The 12,587-nt window shown below is 49.8% G+C and overlaps 1 protein-coding gene across 1 annotated transcript in view; it reads left to right on the top strand.

Annotated features, from left to right (window-relative positions):
• ITPKB (inositol-trisphosphate 3-kinase B) overlaps window positions 1-9,267 on the top strand; it is a 95,118-nt gene extending 85,851 nt beyond the window's left edge. Inside the window, exons 5-7 of the mRNA XM_054392776.1 lie at window positions 441-542; window positions 3,323-3,394; window positions 8,340-9,267. Coding sequence (XP_054248751.1) covers window positions 441-542; window positions 3,323-3,394; window positions 8,340-8,555 — 390 coding nt within the window. The 3' untranslated portion in view covers window positions 8,556-9,267. The remainder of the gene's footprint in view (window positions 1-440; window positions 543-3,322; window positions 3,395-8,339) is intronic.
• The last annotated feature ends 3,320 nt before the right edge of the window (window positions 9,268-12,587 follow it).

Here is a 12,587-nt window from a genome sequence, read left to right as displayed (position 1 = left end):
CTGGGGAGCCTGTTCCAGTGCTCTATGACCCTCACAGTGAAGAAGTTCCTCCTCAAGTTGAGGTGGAACCTCCTGTGCTGTAGTTTATATCCATTGCCCCTTGTCCTGCCACAGGGTGCAGCAGAGAAGAGGCTGTCCCCTCCCTCTGACACCCAGCCCTCGGATATTTATAAACATTTATTAGATCCCCTCTCTCTCTTCTCTTGTCCAGACTAACCAGCCCCAGGTCTCTCAGCCTCTCCTCACAGGGCACATGCTCCAGTCCCTCAATCATCCTGGTTGGACTCTCTCAGAGAGAGACTCCTCCATAGACAGGTCCTTGGGCTGCCAGATAAACCTGGTCACGTTCTGCTCAGGGCTGTGTGTGGCTGCTGAAGCACCCATTCTTGCCCTAGCTCCTTCTCTTCTGATTTCACTCCTCACTCTCCCTTCTTTTCAAGAAAGAGGATGGCACTGTGAACCGGGACTTCAAGAAGACACGGACAAAGGAGCAAGTCATGGAGGCCTTCAGGGAGTTCACCAGAGGAAACCGCAACGTTTTGGTGAGTGGGGGATGCTGAGGGGCTGCCAGGGGAAGGCTCCTCCTGCAGAGGCTGCTGTCAGCTCATCAGCTCCCTGCCCTGGGGGGCTGCAGCCTGAGCAATCTGATTTAAAAAAGCCATGGAAAATGGCAAAGAGAAATGTCATCCTGGCACAGGGGTGAGAGGAGAGCAGCGGAGGGCTGGGAGGGGACAAGTTAGGACAAGAGGAAAGGGCCTCAAGTTGGGACAAGAGGAAATGGCCTCAAGTGACACCAGGGGAGGTTTAGATTGGATGTTAGAACATCCAATGCCCAGGAGGGTTGTGGAATCTCCCTCTCTGGAGATATACAAAACCTGCCTGGATGTGTTCCTGTGTGATCTGGTATAGGTGATCCTGCTCTGTCAGGGGCGTTGGACTGGATGATCTTTCAAGGTCCCTTCCAGCTCCTAACGTTCTGTGATTCTGTGAATTTTCTTCAGTGAAAAGGTTCTCAAGCACTGGAACAGGCTTCCCAGGGAAGAGGTTGAATCCCCATCTCTGGAGGTGTTTAAAAGAGGCAGAGATGTGGTGCTGAGGGCCATGAATTAGCACCAGCTAATACCAGCTAATACCAGCCTTGGTAGAGTCAGAGAATGGTTGGACTCGATCATGCTAAAAGTCTTTCCCAATCAAAACAATTCTATGGTTCTATTCAATGAAGTTTACAGGCACCAGTACAGGTTAGGGGCTGCACTGCTGGAAAGCAGCTCCATGGAGAAAGACCTCAGAGTCCTAGTGGACAGAAAGTTCTCCATGGGACAACAATGTGCCCTTGTGGCCAAGAGACCCAATGGTATCCTGGGGTGCATCAAGAGGAGTGTGTCCAGCAAGTCTAGGGAGGTTCTTCTCCCCCTCTATTCTGCCCTGGTGAGACCTCACCTGGAATACTGTGTCCAGTTTTGGGCTTCCTAGTTAAGAGAGACAGAGACCTGCTGGAGAGAGTCCAACAGAGAGCCATGAGGATGATTGGGGAATTGAGTGTCTCCCCTGTGAAGAGAGACTGAGAGCCCTGGGGCTGTTTAGTCTGGAGAAGACTGAGAGGGGATCTGATCAATGTCTATAAGTATCTGAGAGGTGGGTGTCAAGTGGAAGGGGCCAGGCTCTTTGCAGTGATGTGCAGTAATAAGACAAGGAACAATAGATGCAAGCTTGAACATAGAAGATTTCACCTCAACATGAGGAGAAACTTCTTTACAGTGAGGGTGACAGAGCACTGGAACAGGCTGCCCAGGGGGGTTGTGGAGTCTCCTTCTCTGGAGACTTTCCAAACCCACCTGGATGCATTCCTGTGTGGACTACCCCAGGTGATCCTGCTTTGGCCTCACCAGGGCCGTGTAGAGGGGGAAGAAGAACCTACTAACCACACCCCTTCTCGTCCACCCCAGGATACTTTTAGCCTTCTTGGCCACAAGGGCACATTGCTGGCTCATGGTCATTTGTCTATCCACCAGGACCTCCAGGTCCCTTTCCCCTCTGCTACTCTCCAACAGGTCAGTCCCCAACCTATACTGGTACATGGGGTGTTCTCCCCCAGATGCAAGACTCTACACTTTCCCTTGGTATATTTCATTAAAATTCTCCCCTCCCAAGTCTCCATCGTGTCTGGTATGGAGTTACAGAAGTGTCTCACAATGCTTGACTAATTGAGTGATAAAATGACAGATGAGGTGAAGAGTTTGCCCATTAAAAAGAGTGCGGGTGAGAGGGAAAAGCAGCCTGGCTGTGGCTGCACAGCAGTGGCTGCTGAACTAGCTGTTCCCTCCTCAGGACCATCATGGATACATCAGGGAAGGGCTGCAGAAAGCAGTCTCACTAAGTTTTGGAAGCCACAGCAGCTCACAGGATGCCCCAGAGGCCAAAAGGATAAATGAATCCTGAAAAACAGGAGAGAGAGGTCTGTGGAGGGATGGCTGAGGGACACTCCCAGCATCTCTCCCTGCAAATGTGGTATCATGGAGAGGATACTGGGAGGGATGACTTTCCTGTCTGCCCCATGCACAGGATCACAGGATATTAGAGGTTGGAAGGGACCTTCGGAGATCATTGAGTCCACCACTGCTGCCAGAGCAGGACCATAGCAGCTAGTGCAGGTCACACAGGAATGTATTCAGATGGGTCTTGAAAGTCTCAGAGAAGGAGACTCCACAACCTCTCTGGGAAGCCTGCTCCAGTGTTCTGTGACACTTACAGTAAAGAAGTTCTTCCTCATGTTGAGGTGGAATCTCCTGCACTGTAGTTTATATCCATTGCCCCTTATCCTATCACAGGACACAAGTGAGCAGAAGCTGTCCCTTCCTTCTTGACATCCAGCCCTCAGATATTCATAAACATTTATTAGATCCCCTCTCAGTCTCCTCCTCTCCAGACTAACCAGCCCCAGGTCTCTCAGCCTTTCCTCATAAGGCAGTGCAATCATCCTTGTAGCCCTCTGTTGGACTCTCTCGAGTATATCCCCGTCCCTCTTGAACTGGGGAGCCCAAAACTGGACACAATAATCCAGGTGAGGTCTGACCAGGGCAGAGCAGAGGGGGACAAGAACCTCCCTGGATCTGCTGGACACTCTCCTCTTAAAGCACTGCAGGATACCATTGGCCTTCTTGGCCACAAGGGCACATTGCTGTCCCATGGAGAACTTGTTGTCCACCAAGACTCCTAGGTCCTTCTCCACAGGGCTGCTCTCTAGCAGATTCTGTGCAGCAGATGTTTCTGTGTGGTCTTCCTGCAGCACTAACCCTTGGGGGGGTTATTTTTGTCATTTCAGAACAGTTACCTGAACCGGTTGAAGGGTATCCGAGCTACTCTGGAGACATCCCCTTTCTTCAAGTGCCATGAGGTAAGGCTTGTGTCTAAATGGATCTGCCTGGAAATGAGAATGGTCTCATCTTCACTATGGGGGTAGTGGAACACTGGAACAGGTTGCCCAGGGAGGTGGTTGAGGCCCCTTGCCTGTGGAGATATTCAAGGTGAGGCTCGACGAAGCCCTGGACAGCCTGGTCTAGTTGGGGATGTCCCTGCTGACTGCGGGGAGGTTGGACTGGATGAGCTTTGGAGGTCCCTTAAGGCCCAGACCATTCTGTGATTCTATGATCTCTGCTTGTCCAAGGAGAGAAGAGAAATCAAAGTCTGAAACTGTAACTCTCTACAATTTTGAATGTGTTCCCATATCCATATTTTCATATTCCTGTGGAAATACAGCTCATGCATCTGTCTTGAGCTCAAATCTGCTGAAGACCAATGTCCATAGAGATTAAAAGTGATCTAGGAGGAATTTGGCTGCTCATGGGTTTATATGACTGGGAAAAATCCTTCTTGCAAAAATGCAGGGGATTTCTGGAGAGAAATGGCTCTCTGAGTGTGTGTCAGGTATCATCTGGCTGCCAGTTGCTTCATCTGATCAAATAAGGTTTCAACACAACCATAAATCTCAGGTTGCCCAGAGATGTGGTTGGGGTCTCATCCCTGGAGACATTCAAGGACAAAATGGATGGGGCCCTGAGCAACCTGATCTAGTTGGAGATGCCCTTGCTCACTGCAGGGGAGCTAAACAAGATGACCTTTGAGGGTCCCTTCCAACCTGATGCATTCTATGACTTGCAGATATCCCAAAACTGCCTTTTCCAAGCTGCTTGGGGCAGCAGGGTAAGGACTTTTCCTTGGAAGGACTTTCCTGCAGACAGGAGATGAGTACTCATGAAATTAACATCTTCTACAGCAAAAATTCAGTTCTGGTGGGAAAACAAAGAAGCAGCACTATTTATTTTATTTTATTTTATTTTATTTTATTTTATTTTATTTTATTTTATTTTATTTTATTTTGTTTTGTTTTACTTTGTTTTGTTTTGTTTTACTTTGTTTTGTTTTGTTTTACTTTGTTTTGTTTTGGTTTATTTTATTTTACTTTGGTTTATTTTGCTTTGGTTATTTTATTTTACTTTGGTTAAAATTTTATTTTTCCTGTTTCAACAGGAATTAGAATTAAATAGATTCATAGAATTGTTTGGTTTGAAAGGGACCCTAAAGAATGTCTAGTTCCAACCCCACTACCAAGGGCAAGGATACCCTCCACTTAGAACAGGTTGCTAGAGGCCTTAGTCAACCTGGTCATTTTATTACAGAATCACAGAATTTTAGGGACTGGAAGGGACCTCAAAAGAACATCCAGTCCAACCCCCCTGGCAGAGCAGGATCACATAGGGCAGGTCACACAGGAACACATCCAGGCAGGTTTTGAATATCTCCAGAGAGGGAGACTCCACAACCCCCCTGGGCAGCCTGTTCCAGCGTTCTGTCACCTTCACAGTGAAAAAATTTTTCCTCCTGTTTATATGGAACTTCCTGATTTAGCATTGGCTCTTGCATCTGCTTAACAAAACTTGACAGCATGTGTCCTTGGCATGCGTTGTCTGTGGGCAAAAGAGCCTCACAGAGTCCTTGAGGGAACAGCAGTAAGAGCCCCCTGTCCCTCAGGTGCTCATGGAGGGTCCTGCTGGGACATGGTGGCACTACAGAACATTAGGGGTTGGAAGGGACCTTGAAAGATCATCCAGTCCAACCCTGCTGCCAGAGCAGGATCACCTAGGGCAGGTCACACAGGAATGCATCCAGGTGGGGTTTCCAGAGAAGGAGAATCCACAATCTCTCTGGGCAGCCTGTTGCAGTGTTTTGTCACCCTCACAGTGAAAAAGCTTTTCTTTATGTTCATGTGGAACCTGCTCTGCTCCAGCCTGCACCCACTGCCCCTTGTCCTGTCACTGGGCCTCAATGTCAGATGGGGCAGTGCCTGTAAGGCAGTTGGAAAGGAAACGTCAAACCCGAGGGGTTCAGGTCAGTTCAAGGCTGGAAACAAAGTGCTCCCTGGATCCAAGTGCCAGGGTTTCACTGGAAAACACAGAAACAAAACAGCCTTTCAAGGAGGTTTTGAAAGGAGTTTCCACTCCTCAAAAAATTAAAATAAGAGCAGCTTTGACTTTCCGTCCCACTTTGAGACAAAGTGCAGCATAAGGTCTGCCAAGCTCTGCATGTCCCTCCATGGGGCCCTCACTGGGCAGGGCTCTGAGGAGGAGCTGCAGGAAACATCAAGGACCCAGGACAGGCAAGTGAAGAACATCAGCAAAAGGCTTTCCCTTAAAGTTAAAATGCTGTGTCCTGGCCAAGAGAGGGCTCTAAGAGCTGAGAAGAAAAGCTAAAGATAAACATTTCTGGCAAGTGATTGGTATCTCTGGACCTTGGATGTTTTCCCAATGTGCTGGAGGAGGAAGTCTCCTCAAAAATGTAAATTCATAAAAGCTTTTGCAAACAGTGTGTATCCCCTTCAAAATGCTCTTCTGAAGGCAAACCTCAAACCAAACCCTGCTGATAGCATGGATCTGGGAGTCTCTTCTATTAGAAATGCTGTGTCCAGCAGGAGCAGGGAAGTGATTGTCCGCCTGTACTCAGCCCTGGTGAGGCCACACCTCGAGTATTGTGTCCAGTTTTGGGCACCTCAGTACAAGAGAGATGCTGGAGCCAGTGCAGAGGAGGGCAATGAAGCTGGGGAAGGGCCTGGAGAAGAAATCTTACGAAGAGTGACTGAAAGAGCTGAGGCTGTTTAGTCTGAAGAAGAGGAGGCTATGGGGAGACCTCATTGCTGTCTACAACTACCTGAAAGGACATTGTGGAGAGGTCGGTGCTGGTCTCTTCTCACAGGTGATTAGCGATAGAACAAGAGGGAATGGCCTCAAGCTGCACCAGGGTAGGTTTAGACTGGACATTAGGAATTTTTTTTCACAGAAAGAGAGTGGTCAGGCATTGGAACAGGCTGCCCAGGGAGGTGGTTGAGCCACCAACCCTGGATGTGTTTAAAGGTTGTTTAGATGTGGTGCTTGGAGACATGGTTTAGGGGTGGACTTTGCAGAGTAGGGTTAATGGTTGGACTTGATCCCAGGGGTCTTTTCCAACCTGAATGATTCCATGGTTCTGTGAATCTGTAACACTCAGTGTTGCTGTTTTGGGGGGCTGGCATCAACTGGTTGTGCCCAAAGCTGTGCATCTCCATGTATCTACATGGCTTATAGGTGCTCCTGGGTCTCAGCACTCAGCATCCTGTCTTCTGACAGCCACTGCACTCTGGTCACCAAGGTCCTTGTTTGTGATAGAAGGGCAAGTGAGTTTGTAAAGCACCAATTCATGTACATCAGACATAACAGGTAAGGCAGTCCTCAATTGGGACAGCTCTGAAGCACAGCCATTGGTGCTAGAATTTTCTGCCTGGAGGAGGAGGTTCCACAGAAGAGCACAGTGGTGCATGGCCTGACACCAATACATGTTCCTCAAGCACTGGAAAGCCACAGTGGAGCTGCTGCTGCATGGCAGCCTGGCTGGGACTGTGAGCCAGGATGGGCCAGGGTGCTGAGCTGGAGGTACCCACCCTGCTGAGCAGCTCTTTGCTCCATGGGTGGTGAGAAATAGGCTTGTGGGGTCTCATCCTGCTGTGACAGGCCTTGAGACATTTGCTGTCAATGTGCTTCACCTTCCTGAATATACCCACGGGCTTGCCCAGGCTTGCCCAGGCCAATACTTGCTGCAGGATTTTCCCAAAGGCCAATCAGGATATGAAAGAGCCCTTTAAAGCAGGTGCAGCCAAGTGAACTCAAGGGAAAAGAAATTCAACTATGTGCAGTTTGCATCCCCAAAACACTTTGAAAGCCAGGAGGATCACAGAATGTTATGGGTGGGAAGGGACCTCCGGAGATCATCCAGTCCAAGCCCCCTGCCAGAGCAGGGTCACCTAGAGCAGGTCACACAGGAACACATCCAGGCAGGTTTTGAATACCTCCATAGAGGGAGACTCCACAACCCCCATGACAGCCTGTAAAGGAGGATGTTCTAGAGGAAATCTGGGTGCAATTGGATGATGTTTCAGGCAGGAGACAACACATTGCAAGTAATTGGTGCTTGGGAGTATGCCTATCCCTGTGGTGATGCCTGGTGAGAGTGAACAGCACAAGCCAGTCACAAAGCTCTGGCCTTGGAAAAAAGCCATCTGAAGGCTGAGACAATTCATCTCGTTCATGTGCAGCAGAGCACTGGAACAGGCTGCCCAGAGAGGTGGTGGACTCTCTCCCTGGAGACTTTCAAGGCCTGCCTGGATGTGTAACTGATCTGCTTTATGTGATCCTGCTCTGATAAGGGAGTTGGACTCAATGTATCTTCAGAGGCCCCTTCCAAACCCCTACCATTCTGTGATTCATTCCATCCTTGAGGACCCTGACTCAGTTTACAAAATGACTTCTCTGTCTTTCACGTCTACATTTTCCTGATCCTCTCCTGCCAAGAGCTGAGATTTGTATGAGTAAATCAGCTTATCTGAATACTCCATTTGCATGCTAGCAACAGGCAAAGCTTGCTTCTGCTCATGCAAAATCTCAGTGTCTTGCAAATGTTAGAACAGGTGATAGAATGAGAGGAAATGGCCTGAAATTGTGCCAGGGGAGATTTAGGTTGGATAGTAGGAAAAATTTCTTTGCTGCAAGAGTGGTCAGGCATTGGAACAAGCTGCCCAGGGGGGTGGTAGAGTCACCATCCATGGAGGTGTTCAAGAAAGGGCACTTTGGGACATGGTTTAATGTCCATGGCAGTCTCAGGTTAATGGCTGGACTGGATGACCTTAGAGGTCTTTTGCAAACAAAACAATTCCATGATTCTATGAAATGCAGCCTGAGATAAGGTGTCTGAAAGCCCCAAAGCTGGCTGAGCATGGAGCAATAGGAGCACCACTAACTGGTTTTTCCTCTCTGCAGGTGATTGGGAGCTCCCTCCTCTTCATTCATGACAAGAAGGAACAGGCCAAAGTCTGGATGATTGACTTTGGAAAAACCACCCCGCTGCCGGAGGGACAAGTTCTCCAGCACAACGTGCCCTGGGTGGAAGGGAACAGAGAGGATGGCTACCTCTGGGGGCTGGACAACCTCATTCAGATCCTGACAGAGTTGTCCCAGAGTGAAGACTTGCATTAAAGCCCCGCGTCTGACTCTGCCACTACCCTAAACCTGTCCCCAACTGACTCTTCTGAACTGCACTACAAGACACTTTCCAGCCCTCGCCCTTCCCATTTGAAAGCTATACTCTCCCTATTTAATGCCTTTTTTGTTGTGGTTTTTTTTTTAGATTGTCTTCATTTGTTGAGTTTGGTTTTTTTTTTCCCCTCCTCTCCATGTAAATAGAGAGCTAACGTGCCAGAACAAGCTGAACTTGAAACCTTGGCTTCACAGAGTCGGTGGGAACACGCAGCTGTGCCAGCCAGGAGCAGCCTAGAGGGGTTGCTTAGGCAGTTGTGTGCTTTGCCTAGCGTGCTTTTGTCTCTTGTGCAGCCTGATTTTAAGAGGCCTGGTGGAGGAAGGAGCCTCTCCCTGTGCTGGGATTGGTATCTTCATCCTGAAAACACTTGGTGGATATGCCCACAACCCTCTGGGCACCACTCTGGTGTGTGAGCAAGGCCTGGAGACACTGAAGAACACTGGGGTAGGAGCCCTTTACTGGTGTCTGCCAGCACTATTCAGCCTAAGGAACTACCTGTGCCAAGTTCTTAAGAGATGCTGGAAGGACAGGTTTGGGTTTTTCTTTGTGTTCAAGACATCCCATAGAGGTTGCTCAGTAGTTATCAGGTGGCACTGGAGGGGAAGGGTTTCCCTCCTGCTGTGGGACCCTGTGGTCAGGCTCAGGTGTGTGTGGCACAGGTATGTATGGTACCAGGCATGGCCAGGTTCTGACTCATGTCCCCCATACTGGGTGCACTGGCATGGTAGCTCTTCTCTAAAGACCCAGTTTGCCTGCCAGGAGCTGCTTCCAGGCCTCCTTAGCTGGGGTCTCCAGCTCTTCATGGGGATTAAAGACTTTGGGCAGAGCTGGGGGCAAGGAACACAGCTTACAAAGGACTACTATGAGACCTAAAGCAGCCATCCAGGTTGATTAGTCTTTTTTTTGGGCAGTAGCCAAGCACGTGCATAGAGGTAGCACCCACCAATGCCCACACTTGGCCCAGGGCAACCCTCCCATCTGTAACATCTCCATAGTCTTTATCAGCAGCAGGTGAAGGTTCCAGCAGCAAAGCAGCTCTGGAGGTGGCTGAGTTGATTGAGATTGCTGGGTCAGTTGTCTTCAGTGGTGCAGAGCTGGGGTCAGGCATCCCCCTGCCTTCGCCTTTTTGTTCCCTGCAGAGCTGGCTGCCTGCTGGCCTCCCAGGCTGCTCGTGTGGCTTCTGTGCTGCTGCAAAAAACAGGCAGTTCCCTGTTCAGGGCGGAGGCTATTTTTTAACTTCCTGGAACATTTGAACTCAGCGGCTCGCTGGCGGGGGAGCTGGCTCGCCAAAGGTCAGCCGGCGAGAGGATGGCAGGGAGGGGAGGCTGCAGGGCATGCGGGAGAAGCTCTCACGTGGAGGACAGCAGGAATGTGCAGCACAGGAGAGGGGGCAGGAGCTTGGCAGCTGGCAGCCACCCATGTCTTACCTGCTCCATCCCCAAGCCCACCCTCACACCGTTCCCCAGGAGCTCCTCTGCCGTTGTTTGGTGGGTCCAGCACCCTCAGCGAGGGGAGGTCTTCTGGCAGGAATAAGGAGGAGCCATCTGCAGGCATGCCCCAGCCTCTTTCACAGTATCACAGTACATCAGAGGTGGAAGGGCCCTCAAGAGATCATCAGGTCCAACCCCCCTGACAGGACTAAAGCCTCCTAAGGTTTTTCTCAGTTCTATCTCCCCAGCCAGCTGTCTTTAGCTCACCTGATGCCATTGTAAATGATTGCACTGTTTTAGCTCCTTGCCAGGCTTCCTAGAATAGCCCATGTGGAAGTGCCTTATAGGCTTGGCCTCTGTTCCATTTAGTGTCATGGAAAAGGTTGGGGTGTTTTTTTTTGGTTTTGTTTTAAGTTATATTTATTTTTCATCCCGTTTTAATTGCACAAAACACTAAAACTTAATGCATGGAATCCCTCCTTCCCCTCCTCCCCCCCCCTTTTTTTTTTTTTTTTTAAACTGTGTTTTTAGTTTTCTTTTTTAAACCACCCCTTTTCCAGCTTTGGAGAAAAGGTGTGACCAGATATGCCTAAGATATGTACCACTTACCGCTGTACTTTAGCTTTGAGCTGCTCTTATATACGGATAGTATTTTTTAAGCCTGTTTATAAAAACCAGATTCCTTGCTTCGTGGCTTTTGGAAGAAGCAGGTTGTTCCTTTCAGACGTCTTATGCCTTTCTGGAGGCTGGAAGGGTTGCTCTGAGGGGTTGGTTGGTTTTTTTTTTTTTTGATTCCCCCATTCCCACCACTCCTTTGGGTCGTTGGGTAATACAGACAGACCGAACCCGAACCAGTCTGAAACACCGATGTGCAGTGCCTGTCAAACAACCCTGTAACTCTGCAAATAAAGGCATATGGGAAGCATTCTCCTGGCATGCGGTCTGTGCCCGCCCCTCGCGGCATGGGGCAGCTTGGGAACAACCCAGGAGATGGCTTTTGTGTCCATGATGATTTGGGGGAGGAATCGGATTCCAGCTCTGGTGGGAGCAGCACTGTGTAAAAGCAAGAGTAGGGAAAGACTGGATCAGGAGTAGTGTGGAGGTCAGCAGGAATGAAGGGAAGTGATTGTGCCTCTCTACTCGGCACTGGTGAGGCTGCACCTTGAATGCTGGGTTCAGTTTTGGGCTCCTTGCTCCAAGAAAGATGTTGAGGTGCTGGAGCGTGTCCAGAGAAGGGCAATAAAGCTGGTTCAGGGTCTGGAGAACAGGTCTGGTGAGGAGCAGCTGAGGGAGCTGGGGTTGTTGAGTTTGGAGGAGGCTGAGGGGAGACCTCATTGCTCTCTACAACTCCCTGAAAGGAGGCTGCAGTGAGGTGGGAGTTGGTCTCTTCTCCCTAGTATCAAGTGATAAAACAAGAGGAAATGGCCTGAAATTGTGCCAGGGGAAGTTTAGGTTGGACAGTAGGAAAAATTTCTTTGCTGAAAGAGTGGTCAGGCATTGGAACAGGCTGCCCAGGGAGGAGGTAGAGTCACCATCCCTGGAGGTGTTCAAGAAATGTGTGGCCATGGCACTTTGGGTCATGGTTTAATGGCCATGGTGGTCTTATGTTGATGGTTGGACTTGATACTCCTAGGGGTCTTTACTACCTGAAATAATTCTGTGTTTCTATGCCACTGTACCAGGGATGGATCCTGACAAATGGGAACTAGCTTTGCAGGAAGCAGGGCGTGGTGAGAGCAGAGCCAGGCTGTGAGGAGTGCAGGCTGTGTGTGCCCCTGGGAGAGGCTTGAGTATCTCCATCCCCCTTCTGCAGGGAAGCTCACCAAAGGCAGCTCCACAGTTTTTGCTGTCTTCCTGGGTTTCACTAGTGCTACGTTGTGGCTCCTGCTGAGCAGTTTCCAAGTGCCACCCTGCGATTTCTGCAGAAGGTGTCAGAGCTGCCTGACACAACCATGAGCTTCCCCTGCTCCTCCCTCTTTCAGCCACACTGTGGGCAATAATAGAGGGAGTGCTGGGCACCAAAGGCTGCAAACCTCCCCACCCCCTATATTGGTTTAGGGAAGAAATCAGGTTGTAGAGCCTGAAGGCAACTCCAGTCCCTCCTGGGTGTTTGTGCAGGCACAGAGCAGCAGGAGCCTGTCCTGGCACCGATGTGGCTGAGGGAGGTGGGTTGGCTGCCCCATGGGAAAGTCAGGTTTAATGTCCAGACCTCTTGGAGCAGCCCAGCCTGGAGACTGGTTCCTGCAGCATCTCTGCTGCTTGCCATGGTGTCTCTGAAACGAGGCACCCAGCATGGACTTTGCTTCAAGACTAGTAGAAGGGAGATGGTTTTAATTATGGATGTGAGGCTGCTCTACATGGTCTTGGTGGGCTCTCATGGGCTTGGAAAAAGGCAGACCTGTTTCCTGCCTGCTTTGCACACTCCTTCAGCATCCTTACCAATGTTTTACTTACAGCTCCAAGTCTTGGGGGCCACTGGTAAGTGGTAAGTGACTCCTCTTCCTACCTGTGGAGCAAAAAAAAAAAGCCTCCAAAACTTAG

Source organism: Indicator indicator, chromosome 2 (assembly GCF_027791375.1).
Source record: "Indicator indicator isolate 239-I01 chromosome 2, UM_Iind_1.1, whole genome shotgun sequence".
In the NCBI taxonomy this organism is placed as follows: domain Eukaryota; kingdom Metazoa; phylum Chordata; class Aves; order Piciformes; family Indicatoridae; genus Indicator; species Indicator indicator.
The sequence above is the reverse complement of the archived record's forward strand: the minus strand, read 5'-3'. Positions and strand labels throughout refer to the sequence as shown.